This window comes from Macrotis lagotis, chromosome X, assembly GCF_037893015.1.
Source record: "Macrotis lagotis isolate mMagLag1 chromosome X, bilby.v1.9.chrom.fasta, whole genome shotgun sequence".
NCBI classification, from domain to species: domain Eukaryota; kingdom Metazoa; phylum Chordata; class Mammalia; order Peramelemorphia; family Peramelidae; genus Macrotis; species Macrotis lagotis.
In genome coordinates, this window is record NC_133666.1 from 622,469,002 (window position 1) to 622,496,747 (window position 27,746).

The 27,746-nt window shown below is 37.5% G+C and overlaps 1 protein-coding gene and 1 pseudogene across 1 annotated transcript; both read left to right on the forward strand.

Moving 5' to 3' along the window:
• The first annotated feature begins 411 nt into the window (after positions 1–411).
• LOC141496956 (myelin-oligodendrocyte glycoprotein-like) lies at positions 412–6,383 on the forward strand (annotated as a pseudogene).
• Positions 6,384–11,825: 5,442 nt separating this feature from the next.
• LOC141496958 (myelin-oligodendrocyte glycoprotein-like) lies at positions 11,826–27,746 on the forward strand. Its single transcript, XM_074199534.1, has 7 exons — positions 11,826–11,905; positions 14,601–14,693; positions 15,314–15,655; positions 17,550–17,657; positions 19,658–19,774; positions 20,565–20,716; positions 25,884–27,746. Exons 2-7 carry the CDS (start codon positions 14,606–14,608, stop codon positions 25,968–25,970), a joined length of 894 nt encoding a protein of 297 aa, XP_074055635.1. The 5' UTR covers positions 11,826–11,905; positions 14,601–14,605; the 3' UTR covers positions 25,971–27,746.

Genomic DNA, 27,746 nt, shown 5'->3' on the forward strand with positions numbered 1-27,746 from the left:
TCTGAGAAAATCTGCTGAAGCACTGGTGAAGTCTCAGGGAAAAGAATGAAGCCATGAGTTTGGTCCTGGGTCCAAGGGCTGATAGAGGAATTTTGGGGTTATCTTTGGAGTGGAGTCTTATACAGCCTTGAAAGGGACAAATAGAGGTCATTGATAATTATCACACTAGTGATTCCTTATGTCCTTTTCATAACTATTGCTGTCTTGTGACCTAGTGCTAGAACCTCTCCAGCATTCTTATTAGTCAGTCTTTCTGTTACCCTGGCAGAGATACTGATCACAATCATTTATTTCCTCTTTCCTTGTCACAGACAGTGTCCCTACTCTCTCTGTCATAGTCATTTATCCTCACATACCCAAATACACATCAATCACTACAACCTCTCCATCCTCTATCTTCTCCCAGGTGTGATGGAGATTCTTAATCTCTCAGATTTTTTTCTCTCTCATTTTGTGAATGTCTTCATCCTCTTCAAGAAGTTAACATTGACTTCAGGTAAGTGTATTTGCTTCTCTTTGACTCTCAGGGACAAGGAATACTAAACACTGAGGGTTGAACATATAGAGATTCTATCCCAATTCATTCCCCTCCAAAACCATTCCCTCACACCCTCCTAGTGCTTTCTGGAGATTTTCTCAACTTTCTTCTTTTTTCTATCCTATAGCCTACTCCATTGGTTGCTTCCTTAACATTTTCCCCATGCTTCCTTACACTTTACTTTCCTTCCCCACCATCCAATTTTAGTTTTCTGTCTTTCACACATTTCTTGCAAAAACCTTGTATAACCTTCCACCTTCTGTCGTTCTTTTCTCTGATCTTCTTTCTCTTCTTCCTGCCTAATTGAACAGGACAGTTCTCAGTGATTGGACCTACAAGACCCATCCAGGCCTCACTTGGGGGAGAAGCAGAGTTACCATGTTACCTGTCCCCACCTCAGAGTGCTCAGTACATGGAGGTGATCTGGTTGCAATCCACAAGGGTGGTACATCTCTATAGAGATGGGGAGGATCATTTTGGAGATCAGGATTCTAATTACAAAGGGAGAACAGAACTAGTGAGAGATGCTATTACAAATGGGAATGTCACCCTGAAGATCCGGGATGTGAGACTCTTGGATGCAGGAAGCTATAAGTGTCTTGTCGAGGATGGTTTTTACCAAGGGGAAGCTGATAATGGAGCTGAAGGTCTTAGGTGAGGAGCTGGGGCCTGGATTGGACATGTTTATGCAACTGTGTGGGAGGAGGAGAAGACATATTTTACCAGTACTATTATTAATAGAATCACAGGATAGCCTAGTTGGAAGGGAACTTAAAGATCATGTATTCTAACATTTTTCCAAACAAGAAAACTCTCTCTACATGCCCTAAAAGTCCCTATTTCTATTTGGCTTATATCCTTGACCTCTAGTCTGATGTCTTACACTTAGAAGATGCTTAAGAAGTTCTTGTTGCATTTTATAGAACTTCTGACCTCTGCTCAAAGACTTCTCATGAGAAGACCTTTTGTCTACCTAAGGAAGGAGCCAGTTGCATTTCTGGTTAAACTTAGTCATTAAGATGTTTTTGTTGACATTAAGTTTAAATCATCCTCTCTGAAGTTTTCACCCATTGTTACTAATTCTATATCAGAGGAACAAGTGGAACAGGTCTAATTCATTTTCCATTTTTATTATCTATGTAAAACTGAATCAATAATTTTTCTTTTTTGTTCCTTAGTTTCCTCATTTATAATAGGAGAGGGTTGGCCTTGATAGTCTTGTTCATCTATTTTATTGTCTATCATTATCTATGATCTTATGATAATTACATAATGATTTTATCACCTTAGTCTTTCAGAGTGAGGCTGGCTATATCACCCTTGAGGAGACTAGGAGACTTTGAGGAACAGTGGAGTTACCTTTCTCTAATGCTTTCAGAGTTACCATTTTATTGTAACTCTTCCATTATTCACTGTCATGATTAGCACCCTAGTTCTCTTTAATGAATTAATATCAGAATATCTACTAAAATATTGCAAGAATAGAATTACAAATATTTCCTCTTTGGAGCAAGCTCTTCCCTATATCACCAGAGTCCAAATGGATTGTAGAAGTAGGTTCAAGCTAATGGAAGTTTCTATATAACACTGATCCAATCAAACTGACTTCCAAAAGTAACTTAGTCTAAGAATGGTTAAGTCTATCTCCATACTTCCATTGTACTTAGTTCTTTAGATTCCTTGGGACTTTATTTTTTTCTGTTTGGCTACAAGCAAATTCCTGGAAGCACCTCAGGCTCCAGATGCCCTGATGGTGTCTTTTGAAGCTCTCAAGGTGCTAGCCATCTCAAAGACTCTTTACCAAAAAACAGGAAAAATGCTTACACTACAGACAGAAGGAACAACATGGCCATGTGTTCTTAGTTTCAAGCTGGCTCTAGGTGAAAGAGAATTCAAGGATCCTCTTCCCACTCAGAGGCCCACAAAGTTGTATTTCATAGCATCTTGTTCTCTTTGAACACCAAGTCCAGAAGAGCAAATTTAGGATTGATGTATGGAGAAATTTTCTAACATATGGAACAATACCAAAGTGAAAGGAATCCCCAAGATGATGATAATGTTTGTCCTTCTTTCTTGAAGAGGACCATGACATCAGGGAGGTGATACCATGACAAGCACATGAATTGGATTTTAGTGAGGGGGCGCTGTGCTAAGTCACCAGTCTCACTTTCTCCTTTGGAGTCAGATATGAATCAGGACAACCAGAGATGGCTCTGAATGTGAGGCAATCAGGGTTAAGTGACTTGTCCATGATAACTCAGCTTGTAAGTGGCAATAATCTGAGGCAGAATTAGAACTCCCATCCTCTTAACTCCAAAGCTCTATCTACTATATCACCTAATTGTCCCTCTCTGTGAGACTGGATAACTACTTGTAGGATAATCTCAAGGTAGAATCTGATATAAATGTGTGTTGAAGAAGAGAGACTGCTGAGTTTTCTTCTAATCGTTAGATCTTGTAATCATCCAAAAAAGAACACAAAATTGCGCCCCAATCCTTCTTATACTCTCTGGTGTGATAAGTGCAGCTTAATGATATATATCACAAATAAGTGGGGATAAAACCAGGTGATGTGGCCTGAGCTTGGGATGGAGAAAGGATATAGGCATGGTAATATTGTTGGAAGGGGGAGGAGTGCCTCTTTTGTGATGCAAAGATGGGGCAAGAATAGCAGGGGCTAATGGGCCATAGAAATACTCTTGTGCTCTGCTTAGTCAGGGTGTGAGAGTGGGAGCTAGGGACGAAGTTGCTACAAGGATTGGTACATTACTATTGAGACTTATATGCAATTTTGTTTTAGGTGAAGAAACTGTGTCACAGATGTTGCTACAAAGATACTTTTTCTTCCTTGGTATATTTTGGTTTATTTTGTATGTAATATTTTTATTCTACATGCTGCTAATCCAAGGTAATTATGAGGGGAATATGGGGCAAAAGCTTCCTATCTGTCTCAACAGGCCTGTCTGACAAGGAATTTGAAGTTTTGGGAATCTTTTGCCTAGTCCCCATTCACTTGTCAAGGCTTATCCCTTGTCCTCCCAGGACACTCTATGGTCCATGTTCTTCAATGTCCACTCATAGAACCTTGTTCTTCCCAAGAACCCTTGTAATTATGTGATTACTTTAATTTCCATTCCCTCATCATCACATAGCATATTCTATATTCCTCTAGGGTCCTTTGAGACTTATTAGTCCTACCTATCTATTATGGCCTTCTTTCACTAAATTCATTCATCATATGTTCATCAATATACTATATCCAAAGCATGTTAGACTTCATGAAGTTACAAAATGTCTATTTCCTCTTTTCCTCTCTGCCCCTCAGTCCCAATCCCTGCCCCTGTTTAGGATAGGTAAGATAAGGGTACAAATAAAGATCACCTTTGACTTTTAAAGGAATTTTTAAAAGTTTAAATTAACCAGTATTTTTGTTAGCTGGCTCACATTTTGTAGTGGGGAAGGAAGTTGACATTTTCATAACTTGGTACATGCCCTTTATAATTCAATAACTTGTACTTGCCCTCAGAGAGCAAACAATGTCTGTGAGAGTAAGTCAGATACAAAACTGAGTTAAGTTCAAAGTGGAGCTCTGAATGAGAAAGGGAGAAATCAATTTTACTGGTAATAAGAAGGGGTCAAGAAAGATTCCAATGAGACAATGGCTGAGAAGTATCTTTTTTTGTTTGTTTTTGTTTTTATTTTTGAAAGGCAATGGGGTTAAGTGACTTGCCCAAGGTCATACAGCTAAGTAATTATTAAGTGTCTGAGGCCAGATTTGAACTTAGATACTCCTGACAACAGGGTCAGTGCTCTAATCACTGTACCATCTAACTACCCCTAAGAAGTATGTTGAAGGAAGAACGAACTTAGATGAAAGTGGGGGTGGGTTGGAGATAATTCTTGCCTTGGGAGTATAGAAGGAAAGGGGAAAGGACTGCATGAAGAGGAAAGACAGAGACCAGTACTGCTTGACTAAAATTTAAAATACTTGGATCAATCAAGAAAGAAGTATTTATTGAGAATTCACAGTACACTCGACCCTGTACTAGTCATTGGGGATACAAAGACTAAAGGGGAAAATTCTTGCTTTGAAGGAGCTTACATTCTATCAGAGGAGACAAAATGCACTTATATATCTGAATTAGAAATACAGAATAATTACAGAGAGGTGCTTTTAGCATCCTTTAGGTTTCATCTAGCATGTGGAAAGTGTGAATTGAACTGATATTTTGGGGGGAAAAAGCCCTAGAGATTCTAAGAGGTAAAGTTTAGGAGTGAGTGCACACTAGAACAGGAAATAGCCTGTACAAAGATTGAGAGTTGGAAAATAGATGGGGAAGAAAAGCAAGAAAGTGCAAAGCATAGATCTTAGAATATTTGAAGTCATGTGGAATAGTGTTCTAAATGTGGGGCCAGACTGTAAAGGGCTTTAATTTTGAATTTAGGCAACTCAAAGAAGGGTAAAAATCTTGAGATGATCATGAAAGTTTGGAAGAGAGTTGTATTTTGTGGCTAAGACAATCATTTAATATTTATACTTATTATAAACTCAGTATTAGGAATAGAAGAGAGTGAAGTTATGTCAAGGGTGGTGGTCTGGAAAAAGTATGAAGAGGCCAAAAGATGGGAGTTCATGGTGAACAAAAAGAGTAGGTTGAAAAAGAATGAGGCACAGGGAAGATAGTATGAGTAGAAATTTGTAGGTTTTGGAAAAGTCAAAAGTATGACTATCTGACTGAGTTGGAATAGAGGACTAAGACCTGTGACTTGAGAAGATTAAGAGACTGAGTTTTTGAATGAATATTTTTGTAGGAATATCAACAGAAAAACATATGTCTTTGTATATATGATAAGATTCGGAGTGGAAAGAAATACTATGAGCCTTCTCAATGAAAAAGGAAGAATGATATGGAGGGCAATAAAAACTGTCAACTAATTCAGTTGTGTATTTAGCTATAGTTTGCCTCAAAGGAAGAAAAGATTACTGAGTGATAGCAATAGAGTTGAAGTCAGAAAGTGGCAGTGGAAGTGAATAGCTTTCTAAGTCCCTCTCCCTCTCAAGGACCAATGTGTTGGGGACCTGAAAGAAAGTACAACAAATATTGGAAAGCCCATTCAAAGGATGAAGTGTCCCTGAAGGCCAGACAGATCTCACTGAGTACCAGAAACTGGAAGGAATAAGAGAGAGAAAGGACCACAATGAAAACAATTTTTTTGAATTAAGGAGCACAATGCAAGAAAGAGGTCTCAGACACTTAATAATTACCTAGCTGTGTGGCCTTGGGAAAGCCACTTAACCCCGTTTGCCTGGAAAAAACCAAAAAATAAAATAAAATAAAGGAGCATTTGTTTTTAAGGAGCAGGAATGCCAGAGCCACAATAGAATGTTGAATAAACTATTCTTCATCTCTCTCTCTCTCTCTCTCTCTCTCTCTCTCTCTCTCTCTCTCTCTCTCTCTCTCTCTCTCTCTCTCTCTCTCTCACTCTCTCTCTCTCTCTCGCTATATATATGTAAAGTTTAGTTTTGGAAACAGGGAACATGTTTCATCTATTATCCTAGCTAAGGTGCAGCTGCTAATGATATATCCATGAGAGCAATTAGATTATATTTGGAACTTTCTGTGAGGAGGGGGCAGCAGAGAAAACAAGACTGAAATCATGCTCTCAGGGTTGGGGACTTCTGTCATTCTATTTTCACAGGTCAAATCCCTGGATGGGTGAGATTAGTGGAATTTTGGTTCTGGCTTCTGCATTGGAAATTGAAATGGCTCTTTTTTACTTGTGGATACAGCACAGATGCAGAGGTAAGAAGGGAGGGATGGGCAGCAATGTGATCAAATCATAGAAAGATAATAAACCTCCAATTGTGTAATCTCTAACAGCCTAGAATCTGAGTGTCCTTCAGTGTACAATTCTTACCCCCTCCTTGTTCAATATAACCTGATCTGTACCCACTTTCTTTCCAGCCTGGACCCTGAATTTCCCTCTCCTCCTTAACACGCCCCACCCCAGAATTACTATTTCCAAGATCTCTCTATACTTCTCTCTTTTCTTTAGCTCTATCATCTTCTCTTGATAGCTCAACCTAACTCCTCTATACATCTGTCAATAAAAAAAAACTGATTATCTAGATCATGAAGAAATCTTTATTTCTGTGAGGAAGTTTATATCCCTAGATTCATGTGAAGTGAGAAAATGCCCCAAGAGGCTCAATCATCCTCCTTTTTGTACCATTTCCCTCTTTCATGGATGTCCCAGACATACCCGAAGTCTCATTTGTTCCTGCCTTCATACCTGAGCTCTTCAAGCAGTCTTACATTTGGCTTAAGTAAGTCAAGTAACCTCAAGTACAAGATAGAAAAAATGAGGAAAGTTAAAAGTTTGTTGAGAAACAGAAATAGAGAAGGAAACAGAAAGATATACATACTTCTTAGGAAGAAGTCATCAGGAGGAATCAGGAACTCTAAAATGGAAAATGCATATTAAAAAGCACCACCTTGGGAACTCTCACCCTACCCTATCAGACCCCTAAACTAAAATAAAGTAATTTCAAGTATGCCTGCATTTGACTTAATTACAGGTGAATATCCTTTCAGACAGTTATTGAGAAACCAAATTGTGCCTAGGGAAAACATACTCAGTTGGGATGGGGAGAGGGTAGGGTTGGTGTAGGAGTTAAATAGGATGTAAGGGAAAGAATCATCACAAGATCAGTGGGAAGTTTGGGGAAGTGGGATTGGATGAAGAAGGCAATGAATTAACCTCTGAATGGGCTAGGAAGAGATGAGTAGGGGAGAGGTAAGAAAGGTCACTCTCCTTTTCTTCATGCTCTTTTTTTCTTCCTAGTTACCTTAGGCCCTTTGACCCTTCTTTTCCCTGCCTTCTCCCTCTTCTCTCCTCTGCTTCCTTCTGGTGTCTCTCTCTCTTTATTATTTTTGTTCCCCTCTCCTTCCTCATTCCTCTCCCCTTTTCTGAATGCATCCTCTTCTAAGAGGTATTGAATCACTGAGGTAAGGGCAGCTGGGTGGCACAGTGTATAGAGTACTGGTCTTGGAGTCAGGAGGATAGAAGTTTGAATCTGACCTCAGACACTTGACTCTTACTAGTTGTGTGACCTTGGGCAAGTCACTTAACTCTGCCTCACATCCAAGGTCATCTCCAGTTGATCTGATTCATATCTGGCCACTGGACCCAGATGGTGCTGGAGGAGAAAGTGAGGCTGATGACTTAGTAAAGTACCCCTTCACTCAAGTCCAATTCATGGCATCACCTTCCTGATGACATGATCTTTCTCAGAAATGAAGGACAAAAACATTAACCTTATCTGACACACAGGCTTGTTTCCCTCCATCGTCCCCCAATAAGCAAGGAGGCTGATGCCTTCTCTAGTCTCTAAGTTGTAGGGAAATTGGAGTTGGAGATATATTTCCAAGCCTAGTGGCTGAGGACCACTTTCCTCTGTCAGGCTCCCCAAGTCCTTGTTCTGCTTGAAGCCCTTGACAGTCACCTCCAACCCTTTCAGTCACATCCTCTCTGTATCTTCTCCCTGTGGGTCAAGTTTCACGGTTCATGGTGTTTAGTCTCTCAGGAAATATTTATGAAGCATATACTATATTCCAGTCTCTCTGCTAAGCACTGGAAATACAAAGAATGATATAAAACTATCCTTTTTTCTTAAAGGGCTCACTATCTAAAACAGGAGGCAATATGGAAACCATTAAGTATAAAAAAGTTGTATGTACAAAACAATTGGACACAGCCAGCACAGAAAAGTCACTAGAGTTAAATAGAATTAAGGAATAAGTAAGCATTTGAAGAAAGCCAGGGAAATTGGGTTGTTTAGATGAAGAGGGAGAGAATTCCAGACATGAGAGGCAGCCAGTGAAAATTCCTGGAGTTGGGATATGGAGTGTCTTTTTCAAGGACAGCAAGGTCAGTATATTGGATCCCAGAGTATACTGAGTGGAGGGTAGAAGTTGTAAAAAGACTGGACTTCTTTTCAAAATTACTAGCAATCTTTCAATTGTCAGATCTGACAGTCTTTTAAAAAAATCAGACATGATGCTTCTTGATCTCTCTGTGGTCTTTGACAATTTTGGCACCTTTTCTTTTGTCTATTGTTGGAAAGTTATTTCCAGCTCTTTGGCAGTTTGGCAAGTTATAAAGGTCTTTGAATTCCAAACAGTAGAGTTTATATTTGATCTTCTTTTCACCTGAAACTGCTATTCATTCTTACCATCACCTCCATCCAGGCCATCATTCCTTTACTAGCCTTTCCTACACTATGCTGACCCCTTGGAAAATCAATCTAACTTCACACTTTCCTCTTTTCTTGAATCCTTGCAATCATACCTTAGTTCATAATTTGCCTTGCAATGTCTCAGCATTGATCATACCCACCTTCTACTGCCTTTTCTCCTATATATCTACAGCATACAAGAACTGAAGAAAATTACAAAAACATGCCATAAATTTGTTATATTATATTTTTATACTGATAATTGTTTTCTTTTTTCTTTTTAATTAAACTAACCAATGGTTTGTCTATTTCATTACTTTTTTCATAAATCCAAATTTTACCTTTATTTATTAGTTCAACAGTTTTCTTAATTTCAGTTGTATTGATTTTTTCCTTAGATTTTCAGAATTTCTAATTTGGTATATAATTGAAGATTTTTAATTTGCTCTTTTTTATTCTTTAATATTTTTCTTAAAATTCATGTAAAAACAATTTTAATATTTTTTCCAAATCTTGATGCCAAATTCTCTTTCTCCTTCCTTTTCTATTGAGAAAGCAAGCAATTTGACATAGATTATACATGTATACTTGTGAGAAGCACATTTCCATGTAAGTCATTCTATGAAAGAAAACAAATAAAAAATCTCCAAGAAAATAACAAAGTAAAAAAAAATTGCATTTAGACTTTATCAGTTCTATCTCTGGAGATGCATAGGATTTTTCTTCATTAGTTCATCAGAATTTTCTTGGATCATTGTATTGCTAAGAACAGCTCAGTTATTCACAGTAGATCATTTTACAACATTATTGTTTCTGGAAACAATATCCTTTAGTTTCTGTTCATTTTGCACAGTTTTATATTGCATCAGCTCATATTAAATCTTTCCAGATTTTTTCTTTTTCTCCTTTTTTTCTAATTACATGCAAAGATAGTTTTCAACATGCATGCTTTGGAAACTTTTGAATTCTATATTTTTCTACTACTCTCCCTTTACCCCATCCTTCCCATGGCAGTTAATAACTGATATAGGTTGAATATATATATATATATATATATATATATAATTATATGTATATATAATTTTTTTACATATTTCCGTATTAGGCATGTTATGAAAGAAGAATTAGAACTAAGGTGGGAAAAAGATAAGTAGAGAGAAAAAAAACAACACAAAATCTTATTAGGTATGTTTGCTAGGCCGTGTTATCACATTGTTAAAGAATATTATGATTTGTCTACATTTAGCATTTCTTATGATGAATAGGAATAAACCATTTGTCCCATTCCTGATTCATATTGTACTTTAATGACCTTGTTATTTTCACCTTTTGGAGGAAAACTGAGACTAGTAGGGATTTGTAAGCCAGTCAATGCATGTGAAAAAAGGGAACTTCTACTTTTCAGAGGCCAGGCTACATAGAACTAAACCCAAGTCAACCACATACTGAGTACAAGACAGAAAGGGGTGAGGGCCTCAGCACCTGTAGTTTCAGTTAATAGTACTTCTAGATTTCAACTAGCAACTCTCCAGCAGAGAAAGGAAACCAGTAAAGTCACCCGAGGTGGGAACAGCCCCATAAAGCTCATGACCTTTGACTGCTCAGGTAACTACCCTCTAGTGCATATGTCAGTGACCCATTGACTTAGAAGGAGGGAAGAGAACTGAATGGAGTTGGGTATACCTCTTAATATGAATCATTTTTAACCCCATCTCCCACTTTCCTTCTTTCTAAGTTAACCCTAAGAACTTAACACCTTATCTCACAGTAAGAGCTCTGATACTATTCATCTCTTGATGTACCTGCTTACCCTTGCTCAGGTCCATACATGTTTCATTTTAGTTTTCCGTCTTTCCTCTGTAACTGTGATAGGACCTGGAGTTTTCTGATCCAACTTTCTCAACTTCATGATCTAGCTTTCTCCCCTGTACAAATATCGATTCCCCCACTTCCCAGTATATCGCCTGGTCTTGGGGCACAAGAAGTCCCAAACATATGTAGATTCCTTTCAGAGTTGGTAGGTATCTGAGGCCATGTGAGTCATCAGATCTTGCCAACTCATAGATCAGATACATTTCCAGAGAAGATAAAGGGAACTGCATCCAGGGGAGCCAAAAGCCACTGAACCTTTATTATATATTCTTGCTATTTTAGGGCAATTGTTTCAAATGCTAAGTATTAGTGATGTGCAGGTGCCTCATATTATACCAACATTGAACCTGAGAGGTTGCAATCATGCCTCTAAGAGTAAGACATTAATATGCAAAGATAAAAGATTTAAGAATAAGAATGATCAGGAGGCCAGACTTGGGTTCAGAAAGTCCTGCCACTGACATATCAAACTGTGTAACCCTAAGCAAGACAGTTAACCTTTTATTGCCCTAAGTCACTCTCTAAGGTCAGTGAATTAGCAGAACTTTCTATAAATGGATGAAATCATAATTCCAATCTAAAATAAAGGACAGACTCTTCACTTGATACAGGAATAGTTTCTCTTACTCTTTTGTAAAATCTTCTCTAGGTTTGGAAGGCACCATATTATAGTGGAAAGAAGATTATATTTGGAGTAGAAGTCTAGTTAAGTAGAGTTATCAAGAATTTATTAAGCATTTTGTCTGTTTCTGGCACCCTGATGAGTACTAGGGATATACCAAAAATAAATAAATAAATTAAATATAGGGATTCACAGCATAAGTCACAGCATAAAGAGGCAGTCAGATATAATAATGGAGAGGAGCAGTCATAGGATATAAGCCCAGGAAGGAGTGTATTTGGGGGGGGTGGTCTGGGTTACCTCATACTGACACCAAGAGTGTAGTGGAACAAGTTTCTTAAGGTGGAGTGGGACCTGGATAGATCTGAGCTCTGTTGCAGAGGATCCCCCTTTTTAAGAATGAATACATGACTGCTCCTACCTTGCCTGGGGGAAAGGAGAGGTCATGGAAGAATGGGTGGAGAAGAAATTTGATTACATACTATCACACTGGCTCCTAGTCTAGGTAACACATAGGAGAAATCCTCCTCTTGTGTGAAGAAACTTAAAGGAGATATTACACACAGGTCAGCCAACACAGGTTTTCAACATTGTCCCTCAGCACAGTTTAGCTTGGCTCAGCACAGGTTAGGAGGTAAGTCTGGTTTCTATCCTCAGCCTCATTCTTCCTCCTTTTTCACCGCTACCACTGGCCAACCTCCATTTCACCACTTCCACAACCTACCTCCACTTCAGCTCTTTCTTTTCTGAGTCTATACTCTATAGGGAAGGAGGCAATAATTGGCATAATAAAAGGGATCAGCCTGAGCCTGAACAGCTGTTCCAGCCACCCTGATTTTCATGGACTGGATGAGGCCTAAGGAGACAGATGGGGAACAATTCATTACATGTTGGCAAAGTAAGTGGGGGGAGGGTGCTGAGTGAGAAGGAATAACTGTACTGGGAGTAGAGCAAATGCAGGTTGTGGTTAGGGTAGACTAGAAGAAGGGCTGTGAACATTACAAAATTGAGAAGATAAAGTAACCAGAAAAAAATCGCATGGTATAGAGTGGATGAAATGGTGCCAGCCTTCACTGAACAGCATTTTACCTAGAGGATAGAAGGGATTGGTTCATTGTAAGCTGCTTAAATCAGACAATATCTAAAGCATCATTACTGGATCTGGATGCTACATCCTGGGAAGACTGTAGCCAAGTTAAAAAGCATGACCAGGATGATTCAAATATGCAGTAATCAATATATGTAGCAATGAATATATACATTTAAATGCAAGGCACATTTCTCATAGGCAATCTCTATTTTTTAATCTGGATAAGTATGTAACCATTTCTTTAGGTTTACCTACATGTTAATGTCATTATTTGCCTGGGTCTAGTTCTTTTCTAGTAACTGATCTTGATGCCTCTATACCTGAGCTAGTAAAAGGTATAGACTGACAATCAGGATCATTATGGATTAGTTTGAGTATACTCGGGCTAACAACAAGGGCAGGGTAGCTATCAGTAGGTTTGTGTCTTATGGGCTATATTGGTGCTTTAAAAGTCTTTATGTAGCAATTCTTGCTATTTGCAAGGAACTTGCCTTTGACCTTCAATCATCTTGCTCTATAGGAGTACACAGTCTTCTTCATTAGAAACATCACTTTCATTTCCCTATGTGGGACAGACAGTCTTTGTACCACTGGTGGATAATCTTTTTTTGCCCAGTGATCCCTGAAGTGATTGTTGAACATTTGCCTCCTGCTCATTGAAAGTCCAATTAACTCTCCTGTAGGTAATAGGTAGTTGTGGTCAAGTCTTGATAGATTCTGCTCTATTTTCTGAGGTTATGCTTTTTTTTTTTGTGTTGTTGTTGAGGAGTCAGGGTTAAATGACTTGCCCAGGTCACAGAGCTAGTGAGTGTCAATATCTGAGACTGAATTTGAATTCATCCAGACTCCAGGGCTAGTGCTCTATTCACTGTGTCACTCGTGGTCACTTCAGCCATTCTTTAAAAATGTAAATTTTTAACAATTTAGTATGGGTTACCCTTCCATGAATCAGCTAACTTGTAAGTCCCTGGAACGCAAAGGCTTCTCAACAGAAGTCTATCTCTTTGTTGAAGTCCTTCACATGGGTTTCTCACATCACATTGTCTTTTTATTCCATTGTATTCTGAGCTGCAACCAATCCGATTCTGAATGTTGTAACACTCAAATCTGAGGTTCTCTAAAAACAAGTCAAAATGAGCAAGGATTGTGTAAATACTATGTTATCATTCCATGTTGAATTGTATACATGTCTGGAAATGATACATATTGATTCTTCTGACCTTTCTTCTTGCTTCAGAGTTTCCTATATTTTCATTAGTGCATGAGGGACAGTGTGAGTGACCTTACCACCAGTAAGAGAAAGGTTGACTAGGGAAATGATGTAAACAAGAGGGATTCCAGTCTTAATGAGAATCAAAAGATGTAGGGAAAAAAAGGTTTAAATTAATTTAAATTAAGAATTAAATTTAATTAAATTAATTTAAACCTTTCCCTTTTCTTCTCTACATCTTGGGTAGGGCATTTATGAGTTAGTATTGAAGACATTAGGAATAAAGTAGTCAGTAGTAAAGTATGAATAATAGAAGCTGTATTGTAATAAACAGAGTTTCAGAGTCACTAGACTGGAAAGACAGAGAGTGTGACTGTTAATAACTGAAAACTGAGTCCATGCCAAGTAGCAATGATTGGAGACAGATCTGCTGAGAATAACTGATGATTACATTTAAGATCTTTCCTTTAAGTTCAATCTTATAAAAGGTGGAGTGGTTCAGTACAGTGAGGCTCAGAAGGACTTCATCAGAGCAGGCAAGAGCAGAAAAATGAATGACTTGGGGGAGTCTAGACAGGAGGCAAGAATTGGAAATATGAGGGTCATGTGATCTGAGAAAATCCTCTGAGGCCCTGATGAAGTCTTGGAGAAAAAATGAGGACATAGGCTTTTGTTCTGGGTCCAGTGCTGATAGAGGATTTTTTGAATAGTCTTTGCAGTTAAGGATCACAGGCAGGCAGCCTTGAATGGGATTGACAGAAGTCAGTGACAGTCATTATGTAATGATTTCTTATGTTCTTTTCATAAGTGCTTGTGTCCTGTATTCTAGTCCTAGTCAATAATCTCCATGTTCTTATCAATCATAATCTTTTTGTCTTTTTGGTAGAGATACTGAATCCAATTATCCATTGGCTTCCTGTTTCCTTGTCATAGACATGTCCCCATTATCTTTTTCATAATCATTTACTGTCAAATGCCAAAATTCACATCAATCACTAAAATCTCCTCCCTTCCTGTGTCCTCTCCCAGGTGTGATGGAGAGTCTCAATCTTTCAGGCTCCTTTCTTTCTCATTTTGTCATTGCTTTCATCCTCCTTCTCAAGAAGTCAACATTGGCCTCAGGTAAGAATCTTTTCTTCATTTTGACTTTCAGAGACTAGGAATGGGATTCTAAACAGTGAGGGTTATATATATATATATATATATATATATATATATATATATATATATATATATATATATATATATATAGAGAGAGAGAGAGAGAGAGAGAGATTCTATCCCTACTTACTATCCTTACAAACCATTCCCTCTTATTCTCTTAGTCTTTTCTGGAGATTTTCTCAATTTTTCTCTTTCCTCTCTGCTATAGTCTACTCATTGTCCTGATATATACTGTCACCTCCATTAATTGCTTTTTAAAAATGTTTCTCAGCTTCCCTCATTCTCTTCTTTAATTTTTTCCCTCCTCCTCATATAATTTTAGCATTCTGTCCTTCATACCTTTTTTTTTTGCTTTTTTTTTGTAAGGCCATAGGGTTAAATGATTTGGCCAAGGTCACACAGCTAGATAATTATTAAGTGTTTGAGTTCAGATTCGAACTCAGTCAGGACCGGTGCTCTATCCACTGTGCCACTTAGCTGTCCCCTTCTTACCCTTCTTGAATAAATTTTGTATATCCTTCCATCTTCTACTGTTCTTTACTCTAACCCTCTGTTTCTTCTTCCTGCCTGATTAACAGGACAATTTTCAGTTATTGGACCTGCAGGTCCCCTTCAGACCTCATTTGGGGATGAAGTAGAGTTACCATGTTACCTGTCCCCACCTCAGAGTGCTCAGCACATGGAGGTGGTCTGGTTGCAATCCAGTAGGGTGGTACATCTCTATCAAGATGGTGAGGATCGTTTTGGAGACCAGGACCCCAATTACCAAGGGAGGACTGAACTAGTGAGAGATGGTATGGCAAATGGGAATATCACTCTGAAGATCCACAATGTGAGACTCTTGGATGCAGGAAGCTACAAGTGTCTCATTGAGAATGGTTTTTACCAAGGGGAAGCTGATTTGGAGCTGAAGGTTTTAGGTGAGGATTTGAGACTGGACTAGATAAGTTTATGAAACTGTGTGGAGGGAGAAAAAATATCTTCCTGTTATTAACTGCTATTAGCAGAATCACAGGATAACCTAGTTGGAAGGGAACTAAAAGGTAATATACTCCACCACTTTTCTGAACAAAAAACCTTTGCAAGAAACCATGCCCTGCAGGTCCCTATTTTCATTTGGCTTGTATCATTGGCCACCTAGCCTGGTGCCTTGCACATGGAAGATGCCCAATGGATGCTTGTTGTATTTGATAGAGCTTCCAACCTTTGCTCCAAGACTTCTAATGAGCAGTCCTTATGCTTTCTTGGTGAAGGGGGCCCTTTCCATTTATGGATGAATTCAGTTATTAAGAATTTTTTGCTGACATCAAACTTAAATCATCTTCTGTAGCTTTCACCATTGTTACTTATTCTATGCCAAAGTGGAACAAGTCTGATTTATTTTCCATTTTTTCTGTCTTTGTAAAATCCGGACAAATCATTTTGCTTCTGTGATCCTAAGTTTCATCTTTGGTAATAGAGGTGGTTTGGGCTCCACAATCCTGTTTGTTTTTTAGCTTTAAATCTATGATCTTATGGCAAGTACACAACTAATTTCTCATCTTTGTCTTCCAGAGTGAGGCTGGCTACATCTCTTTTCAGTAGACTAGGGTACTTTTGAGGAATAGTGGGGTTACCTTTCTCTAATCTTTCAAAGGCAGCATTCTATTATGTCTCTTTCCTTATTGACTGCCAGTGATTACCACCCCTATTCTATTTAAAAATTGATGTCAGTTAGCTTTTACATAGGAATATTCACTGACATTGTAAGAAGAGAATTACAAATAGTTTTCCTAGGGATACTCTCTTTCCTATACCACTTCAGTCCCTGTAGATTGTAGGGAGAGGGTGTGCTCAGACCAATGAAAGTTTCTATGTAGCCTAGATCTAATCAAATTGACTTCCAAATGTGACTTAAGTCTATGAAAAGATGTATACCTCCATATATCTACTGGAATGAGTTCTTTAGGTTCCATGGGACTTTGGTTTTCACTGTCTGGCTACAAGCAAATCCTTATAATGATCTTAGGCCCCAGATGCTCTGATTGTGTCTTTTGAAGCACATAAGAGCTTAGCCATATGAAAGGCTAAAAGCTGGAAAAATGTCTACACTAGAGACAAAAGTGATGACATGGCCATGTTGTCTCAGGTTCAACCTCACTCTGAAAGATGATCAAAATTCCTGTGCCCACTCAGAGGTCCCCAGAAGCCATGTATCATAGCAGCTTGTCTTTTTTAAACACCAAATTCAGAAGAACAAGTTTAGACTTGATGTATGGGGAAAAAAACTATCTTATAATTAGAGCCACACCAAAGGGAAAGGAATCCCTACTAGAATTAATTAACTATCTCTCTCTATGAGACTTTAAGCAAGACTGAATGACCACTTGTAGAGAGAGTCTCAAGGCAGAATCTGATTTAAGTGCAATGAGATGTGCCACTGAGTTCCCTTCCAACTCTGAAATCTATGTGTATAATATCCAACTAACAGTACACAAAACTGGCCCCTAGTCCTTCTTATAGTCCTGGTATGCCTAATGATGTATTACACAAATAGATGGATCTAAAATCTGGTAAAATACCTGAGCTGAGTAAGGAGAAAGGGGATTTAGGCATGATAATGCTATTGGTGGAAGGGGAAGAATATCTCTTATGGGATACAAAGCTGGGGTAGGAAGTAGCAGGGCCTAGTGGGACCTAGAATATGACCATAAAGATGGCCTTGCCCTCTGTTCAGTGGAGTGTATAAGTGGAAGGTTTGGAGGGAAGATGGTGCAAGGATTAGTACTTTACTATGTGGGTCCTGAGACTTATGTGCAATTAATTGTGTTTTAGGTAAAGAAACTGTGTCACAGATGTTGCCACCACTATACTTTTTCTTCCTCATTGTTCTGTGGTTTGTGCTGTATGTAATATTTTTATTATATATGCTGCTATACAAAGGTAAGTATAATGGGAAATGGGTCAAGGGCTTCCTATCTGGCTTATCAGCATATCTGTTCAGAATATTGACTGAAGAAAGAATTTAGCATCTTTATAACTTGGTACATGCCCTTGCTAACTCAATAACTTGTGCTTGCCCTCATAGAACTAATAGTATCTGTGAGAGTGAGCCAAGGACACAAAATTGATATAAGTATAAAGGGGAGATATGAATAACATGTTGTGAGAAATCTGAAGAAAAGATAGAGACTGATATAGTTTGGCTAGATTTTATCATACTTGAATCAATCAATCCAGAAAGAAGTATTTATTAATTGCATTCTATCAGAGGAGGCAAAATGCATCTTTAAATCTGAATAAAAAATATAAAATAATTAAGGAGGGATTATACCAGCATCTTTAAATGTTATCTGGCAACATGACTTGTGGAAGGTGGCAATTGAGCTGTTATTTGAAAAAAAACAAGGAGGATTCTAAGAAGTAAAGTTTAGGAGTGAGTGCATAGCAGACAAAGGTGACAGCCTGTAGAAAAACATAAGAGTTGGAAAATGGGCTGGGTGAGACAGCAGGTAGAATAGTAGGCCTTAGAATGTTTGAAGAGAAGTCATGTAGGATAGGGCTTTACATGTGGGACCAGGTCATAAAGGTGTTTAATGACAAAAAAGTTCATATTAGACTCTAGGGGGAATAGAGTAGCACTGCTGTTTGTTGTGCAGAAGAGAGACATAGAATTCTTTAACAAAAAATCACTTTGGTAGCTGAAAGGAAGATGAATTTGGAAAGAGGAAACTTTTGAAGCAAGGAAATCTGTTGAACTGATTAAGTTCCATTTTAGAAGTTGGCCACATGAGCAGAGGAGGAGACTAATAATGCAAGAGACATGTTGGAAGTTGAATTAACAAGATTTGGTAACTTAATACATTACCATTTTGAATCTAGACATATTTTTGAGAGGATTAGGGCAGTTTTACTATGAAGGTAAGTCAAAATTTAACATTTATACTGATTAATTATAAAGGCAATATTAGGAACAGAGGAACATGAAATAATGTCAGGAATGATAGTTGGAAAAAGTATTGAGGGGCGAAAAGATGGGAAGAAATTGTGGAGAAAAAGATTAGGTTTAGAAGGAATGAGGCAAAGGGAAAGTATGGGTGGAAATTTATGGGTATTCGGAAAGTCAAGGGTATGACTATCAGACTGAGCTAGACTGGAGAACTAAAGTCATGGAACCTGAGGAGATTAAGAGATTGAATTTTTGAAGGAATATCAACACAAGAATAGATAAGTCATCTTATGACAAGATTTAGAGTGGAAAGAAATACAATGAGACAGGTACTTTCACACTGAGAAAAGTAGAATTATCTGGAGGTCAATAGGAAACAGTCAAATAATTGGGTTAGGGTTTTTTTTTGACAGAATGAGCTTGAAAGGAAAGAAGGATTACTAAATTATAGAAATAAATTGGAAGTCTGGGAGTGGTAATGGAAATGAATAACTTTCTGAGTCCCTCTCAAAGACCATTGTGTTGGGGGATATGAAGAAAGGAACAAAAAATAGTGGAAAGACCATCCAAAAGATGAAATATTCTTGCGGGGCAGCCAAGTCTCACTGAGTGCCAAAAAATGGAGGAAATGAGGGAGAGAGAGAGAGAGAGAGAGAGAGAGAGAGAGAGAGAGAGAGAGAGAGAGAGAGAGAGAGAGAGAAATTTAAAATGAAGACAGTTTTGTAAATTAATTAAGGACTAGAAAACAAGAAAGAGATTTGAAGTAAAGGAACATTTGTTATTAAGGAGTAGGAATTCCAGAGGGCACAATAGAAAGGTGAAAAGATCACTCTTACATATAAAGTTTAGTTTTGAGTACCACAAGGACCATTTATTATTGTGAGGTGCAGCTATCATATGAGCAACCTAGTTGTACTTGAACCTTGCTATGGGGAGGAGACAGCAAAGAAAACAAGATCAAAATCATTTTCTTAGAGTTGGGGATTTCTGTCAGTATATTTTCGCAGGTCATATCCCTGGATGGGTGAGATTAGTGGAATTTTCGTTCTGACTACTACATTGGAAATTGAAATGGGCCTTTTTTACTTGTGGATGCGGCACAGATGCAGAGGTAAGAAGGAAGGGATGAGGGGCGGCTAGGTGGCATAGTGGATAAAGCACTGGCCCTGGAGTCAGGCGTACCTGGGTTCCAATCCGGTCTCAGACACTTAATAATTACCTAGCTGTGTGGCCTTGGGCAAGCCACTTAACCCTGTTTGCCTTGTTAAAAAAAAAGAAGGGAGGGATGGAGCAGCAATGTGACAAAATCATGAAATGATAATAAAACTTCAGTAACACTATAGACTCTGAGTATATCTCAGTGTTCATTAATTCATTTTTCATTTATTCCTTATTTATTCCTCAGTCCCTAATCTTGAGTATTTCTCAACTGGGTACCTTTTAGTTCACATACTGCCCTGACCCATTATTTGGGCCAAATTTTATCACTGCTCTGACCCAAGAGTGCCCACCAATCCACATTCAGTTATACTTCTGAATTTGTCCTGAATTCTGAATGTGACCCATTTTTCTTTGCAGCCCAGAACCTGAATTTTCTTTCTTTTTTTTAAAATCCAGCTCTCCTGGAGTCCAAGCAGTCTTATCCCTTAAGTGTGACTAGTTCCCTATGTTACTTCTATGTCCGTACCCAAAATATAGAGTCCTGGCACCATCCTGAGTATGGATTTACTAGAATAGAATGTGGTGCATTAAAGCACATTTGTATCCCATATGGAGAGGCCTAACAGCCCAGGACTGCCAAGGGACCAGAAACATATAGTTTCAGTCCTTCTTCCTCAAAAGACTTGGGAAGGTATATCTTGTTTCTTCTCATAAGCTTATAACTCCTTTCTCATATGCAGGAATTGTTTTTGATGAAACATCAAGTAGCAAAGAATGGAAACTTGTAACAGCAATCTTATTCCTGGCATTTACAACTGTCATTCCCATTTTTTTACATATGAAATACTTCTTCCAACAAAGCTCCCAACTAGTGCATGGACCCCACAATGAGGTAATTTCAGGCAGCATTTATATTTGACTCATTTACAGGTAAAATTATCTTTGCTGTCAACTAGAGAGGGACAAATCAATTCTGAGTTGAGAGTGGTTCAAGAGTAAAAGAAGATGAAAGGAAAGGGGAAACTCACAACAGTGAGCTTGGTGGGAGGTTTGGATGCATGAGACAGGCTGAGGAAGGAAGTGAATCTCAGAGTGGGTTGGGAGGTGGCCAGTTTAGGAAAGTCAAAGAAAAATCAATCTCCCTCTTTTCTTCCCATTCTCCTCCTCTCCTTAGCAACTCATTCACATGCTTTTGACTGCTATTTCCTCCTTAATCATATAACAAAATGGCCTTTTTGCCAAGGCCAACTCCTCTTCATTCACAAATGATCTCAATTATTTTGTCTTATCCAGTGAATTACCTCCTCTGATTATCATTCTCTCACTTATCTTCAATTATTCCCATTGATTGTCTGCTTCCCTACAAACATGTTTGTTTCTTATTCTCAAAAAACCCTCACTTAGTTTTTTCATCCCTTGCCATGTCTTTCCTTCCTTTTGTCACTTAAATCCTTGAGATCTTTACAGTCTGACTTCTGACTTTATGATTCAAATGAAACTACTTATTTTAAAGTTACTGATGCTCTTTCAAAGGACAAATCTAATGACTTTTTTCAACCTTCAACCTGATTACCTGTCTGCAGCCTTTGAGATTCTCACTCTCTTCTTTTTTGTACTCTATTCTTTCAACATTTTCAGGACACTCTTACCTGGTTCTCCTCTTACCTGTGAAAAAGCTTCTTCTTGGTTCCTGTTACTGGATTTTCATTCAGACCATGCCTAATAATTATGGCTTTCTCCTGGGGTTCTGTTCTGGAATCTTGATCATTTCTCCTTTTCTTTTCTATATCACTTGATATCTCATCAGCTCCTATGAATTCAATTATCATCTCTAAGTTAATTTTCTCAGATCTACTTCTCTGTCCCTCATCTCTGAAATGTATAAATCCTATAAACATTGAAATCTTTATACATCCAAAATTTAATTCATAATCTCTGCCCACAAATTCTTCCCTTTTCCTAACTTTTCTATTACTCTGGAAGGTACCACCATACTCCCCATCATTCAGTCTTATAAACAATGCGTCATTCTTTTTTTTCTCTCACTCATCCCTCTAAACATTTACATACTCTGATTTGTTGCCAAGGCTTGTCTTTTTAAATTTTATGTCTATCTTATATAACCTCTTTTCTGCTCTGACATGGTTACTATTCTGGATCAGATTCTAATTATCTCAAACCAGGACTGTTACAATAGCCTGTTGGTTGCTCTTTTCCCTATATTTCTCCCCCCGCCCCATTCCAGTCCATTCTCCACTCAACTGGCAAAAAATCACACACACACACACACACATATATATGTATATGCATATATATGTATATATATATATGGTAAGGCAATGGAGTTAAGTGATTTGCCCAAGGTCACACCTAGGTAATTATTAAGGGTCGGGTCTAAAGCTGGATTTGAACTCAGGTCCTCCTGACTCCAGACTTGGTGCTCTATCTGCTACACCACCTAGCTGCCCCCAAATAATATATTTTTAAAATTTTATTTATTATTTTATTTCTCTAAAGTTACTAGTAAAAACTATTTTTCACATTCATTTTTAAAACACTAAGTTCCAAATTCCTCTCTTTTTCCCCCTCCTCATCTGCCATCATTGTGAAAACAAGCAATGTGATATAGGTCAAAAATGTCTAAACATGTAAAACATTTATATAATATTCACATTGTCAAAGAAAACATAGACTTATCCCCCCCCCCCAAAAAAAGAAACTTCAAGAAAAATAAAATTAAAAAAAGCATACTTCAATCTGTACTCTGAAAACTATTAACTCTTTCTCTAGGGATGAACAACATTCTTCACCATAAGTCCTTCAGAGTTGTCATGTGTCATTGTATTGCTAAGAAAAGTGAAATTTACAGATGCTGTTACTTTGTACAGCTTGACTTTGCATCAGTTCATATAAGCATTGCCAGGTTTATCTGAGAGTCCTTTACTTATTTCTTACAATAGAAATTCCATCTTAATCACACACCACAATTTGTTCAACCATTCCCAAATGATGGACATTCCTTTAATTTCCAGTTCTTTGCCACCAGAAAAGAACTGCCACATAGATCCTTGTACATATTGGTCCCGTTTCCTTTTTGCTTTTCATCTTTTTTTTGGATACAGATCTAGTTGTGACAGTGCTAGATCAAATGGCATGCATGATGTTATAGCCCTTTGGGCATACTTCCAACTTGCTCTCCAGACTGGTTGAATGCATAATTAATTTCTCATTTTCCCAAGATTTCCTCCAGCATTTTTTTCTGTCCCAATAACCAATCTAATAGGTTTACAGTAATAGCTCAGAATTTTTTAAAAATTTTCATTTCTCTAATCAATGGTTAGTTAGAAAAATATTATGTGGCTATAGATAGCATTGAAAACCTCATTTTAAAACTGTTCATATACTTTGATCATTCATCAATTGGGGAATGGCTTTAATTTTTATAAATTTGGTTCCGTTCTCTATATATTTGAGAAATAAAGACTATTAGAAAAACTTTTCTCAATTACTATTATTACTAACTTAATTTTCTTCCATCCTATTGCCTGTTTATTCTATTCTCTCTCATTTCACCCTGTCCCTTATCTAAAGTGTTTTGCTTTTGACTACCTCCTTCCCCAATCTGTCTTCCCTCACTTAATCTCCATACTTTATCCCTTTCCCCTTCTACTTTCCCATAGGATAAGATAGTTTTCCATACCCAATTGTCTGTGTAAGTTATTTCCTCTTTGATCAAATTCTGATTTATGGAAAGTTCAATTACTCCCCCTCAAATCCCCCCTTCTTGCCCTTCAACTGTAAAAAATTTTTCCTTGTCTCTTTTATGTGAGATAATTTACCCTATTCTACCTTTTCCCTTCCTTTTCTCCCATTATATTCTTCTTTCACCCTTAATTTTATTTACATAGCATCCTTTCATATTCAATTCACACCTATGCTTTCTCTCTCTCTCTCTCTCTCTCTCTCTCTCTCTCTCTCTCTCTCTCAGCAGCTACAGCACTGGAGAGAGCAACAAAACTGGTGTCAGGAGCAACTGAATTCAAATAGGACCTCAGACACTTGATATTTACTATCTTTGTAACCTTGGGCACTTAACCCTGGTTGCATTGTATCCAGGGATGTCTCTAGTTGTCCTGATCCATATCTGGCCACTGGACCCAGATGATTCTGGAGGAGAAAGTGAAGCTGATGACTTAGTACAGCACCCCCCCCACCCAATCCAATTCACATGAATGTCATGGCATCACCTCCCTAAAATCATGTCTTCTTTGAGAATGAAAAACAAACATCTCTCTCTCTCTCTCTCTCTCTCTCTCTCTCTCTCTCTCTCTCTCTCTCCCCACCCACTACTAACTAGCAATAAGAAAGTTCTCGAGTTATCAGTATCATTTTACCATATAGACATAAAAACAGTTCCACATCATTAAGTCCCTTATGATTTTCCTTTTCTGTTTACCTTGTTATGCTTCTCTTGAGTCTTATATTTGAAGATCATATTTTCTGTTCAGCTCTGGTCTTTTCAGCAGGAGAGTTTGAAAGTCCTCTATTTCATTGAATGGTCTTCTTTTCCCCTGAAAGAGCATGCTCAGTTTTGCTGGGGAGTTGAATTCAAGCTCTTTTGACTTTCAGAATATTATATTCCATGCTGTATGATTCTTTAATGTAGAAGCTACTAAATCTTTTGCTATCTTGACTGTGACTTCATTACTTGAATTGTTTTTTCTGCTTGTAATATTTTCCCCTTTTCCTAGGAGCTCTGGAATTTGGTTCTAATATTCTTTAGATTTTTCATTTTGAGATTTATTTCAGGAGATTATTGGTGGATTCTTTCAATTCTTATTTTATCCTCTGGTTCTTGAATATTAAGGCAGTTTTCCTTGATGATTTTTTTTGGAGATGATATCTAAGTTTTATTATCATGATTTTCAGGTAGTCCATTATTTAAAAATTACCTTTTCTGGATCTATTTTCCATGTCAGTTGTTTTTCCAATGAGATATTTCACAGTCTTCTATTTTTTCATTTGTTCATTTTGCTTTATTGTTTCTAGATTTCTAATAAAGTCATTAGCTTTTATTTGCTCAATTCTAATTCTTATGGAATTTTTTCTTCAGTAAGATTTTGTGCTTCCTTTTCCATTAGGTCAATCCTGCTTTTTAAGGCATTTTTCTTCTAATTGTCTTTTTGGACCTCTTTCTCTATTTGGCCTTGTCTGTTTTTTAAGGTTCTATTTTCTTCAGTATTTTTTGTGTCTCCTTTATCAAACTGGTGTTTTGTTTTTCATAATTTTTTTTGCATCACTCTCATTTCTTTTCCTAATTTTTCTTCTACCTCTCTTATTTGATTTCCAAAATCAGTTTTGAACTCTTCATTGTTCTTTGACCAATTCAATTTTTTCTTGAAGCCTTTGGATGTAGGAGCTTTGACTTTGTTATCTTCTTCTGAGTGTGTGTTTTGACCTTCACTGTCACAACAGTAATGTTTTCTGGTCAAATTGTTTTCTGTTATTTGCTCATTTTCCTTTCCTATGACTTGATTTTTATTCTGTTAAGGTAGGACACTGCTTCTATGGTAGAGGGTGCACTATCTCAAGTTTCTGAGTTTGGGGACTGATGTTTTCTTCTGGGATCTGTAAACTTTCAATTCTTCCAAGATAGTATGATCCAAGGAGAAGTGTCTAGCACTCTCTTGGCCTATGCTCTGGCCTATGAGTGACCACATGCACTCTTTTCTGTCCTGGATAGAACCTTGGATGGAGAGGATGGAACCCTGATCCAATATGGCCATAAGCTCTGATGGACTAGTGGTCCTCCTTGCCCTCAGACTTCTATCCAAGATTGCAACCAGGATCTGAATATGGGGAAAGCAACAATAGCCTCTATGTTAGCAAAAAAGACCTGTAATCTCCTTCTGATCCCCTTACTATCTGTGGGCCGAGGTCTCTAGTAGCAGCTGCAGCTGCTTCTTATTCAGTGACTCCTAAGGTCTGTTCCTGGTTTGCTGGGGTTGGTTTACTATAGGGTTGGCTCCACAGCTGGACTTTGTTCCTCTCTCACTCAGGTGCAACAGACTATTCCCGATGAACTTCTAAGTTGTCTTTCGTGTCTCTGGGCTAGGAGATATAGAAACTGCCTTTGCTTCCATTGATTCAGTCTCCCAGTGTCTGTTCCTTGTTTGCTGGGACTGGTCTGCATTGATGAGGTTTGTCCTGATTACATTTCTCTCTCACCATGGTTCAACAGATGTTCCTGATGACCTGCCAAGTTGTCTTAGGCTGGAAAACTACTGAACATGTCAAAAAACAGAATAGGTCAAATGGTAAAAGAGGAACAAAAATCCAATGAAAAGAATAATGCCTTGAAAAGTAGAACTGACCAAATGGAAAAGGAGTTACAAAAATTCAGTGAAGAAAATAATTTATTAAAAAATTAGATAGAAAGAAAGCACAAGTGTAAGCTGAATATGATTGGAATGCTTGTCTGAAAAAATAAAATCAAGGAAGTAGAAAAAGAATGCATTGGAAAAAGAAGAAAGGAACAGATAGAATGCGAAGAATTTTCTAACATAAAAAGAGATTTTATAATGGAGGGAAACATAGAGGAAGAGGGGAGGTGAGTTCAAGAAACTTACTCTCATTGGAATTCACTCAGAGGGAATAACATACACACTCCATTGGGTGTAAAAATCTATCTTGCCATAAAGGAATGTAGGAGGGGGAAGTGCATAAGAGGAATGAGAAGACACAAAAGGGAAGGTAGATTGGAGAAGTAAATGTCAGAAGCAAAAACCTTTTGAGAATGGACAGGATGAAAGGAGAGAGAGTGTAATAAACAAGAAAAATTTAGAATGCAGAGAAATACACAATTGATCATTGTTATTGTAAAAAAATTAAAGGAAAATTCTCTGATAAAAGATTCATTTCTCAAATATGTAGAAAAGAGTTAAATCTATAGAAATAAAAACCATTCCTCAATTGATAGTGAATGGATAGGAACAGGCAGTTTTCAGGCAAAGTAATCTTTAGTCTTAAAGTCTTATGGAAAATGCTTTATAATCTTATCTATAGTCTTATGAGAAATGCTATAAATCACAATTGATTAGAGAAATGAAAATTAAAACAATTCTGAAGTACTTCCTGACACTTATTAGATTAATGTATAGAACAGTAAAGGAAAATCAAAAGTATTGGAGGAGATGTGAGAAAATTAATAAATTAATGTGCTGTTAATGGAATAATGAATGGATTCAAAGATTCTCAAAAGCAATTTAGAACTATGTCCCAAACTATAAAAGGGCTAAAAAACCATGCATATCCTTTAACCAAGCAGTGCCACTATTAAGTCTATATCCCAAAGAGATTTAAAAAAAGGAAAAGGGGTTATATAAAAAAATATCTGTTTAAAGCTCATTTTAGGGTAACAAAGAATTGGAAATTAAGGGGATGTCCATGATTTGGGAAATGGCTGAACAAGCAGTGCTGTAAGATTATGATGGAATGTTATTTTGTTATAAGAAATGATTAAAGAATGGTCTCAGAAAAATCTGGAAGACTTACATGAACTGATGAAAACTGGAAATAGCAGAAGCAGAACATTGGGCATAGTAACAGCAGTATTAGATGATGAACTAATAAGAATAGCTCAGCTATTCTCATCAATACACTGATACAAGAAAATTTTGAAGGATTTGTAATGAAAAAGGATCTTCATATACAGAGAATGAACTATTGAGACTTGAATATAGATCAATGATACTTTTTCTTTATTCTATTTTTCTTGAGTTTTCTTTTTCTGAGTTTTCTTTCACAGTATTACATGGAAGTCTATATGGCATGACTACACAGTTATAATCAAATTGCTTGCCTTTTCAATGGGAGAGAAGAAGGGAAAGGAAGAGAATTTGGAACTCAAAATTTAAAAAAAA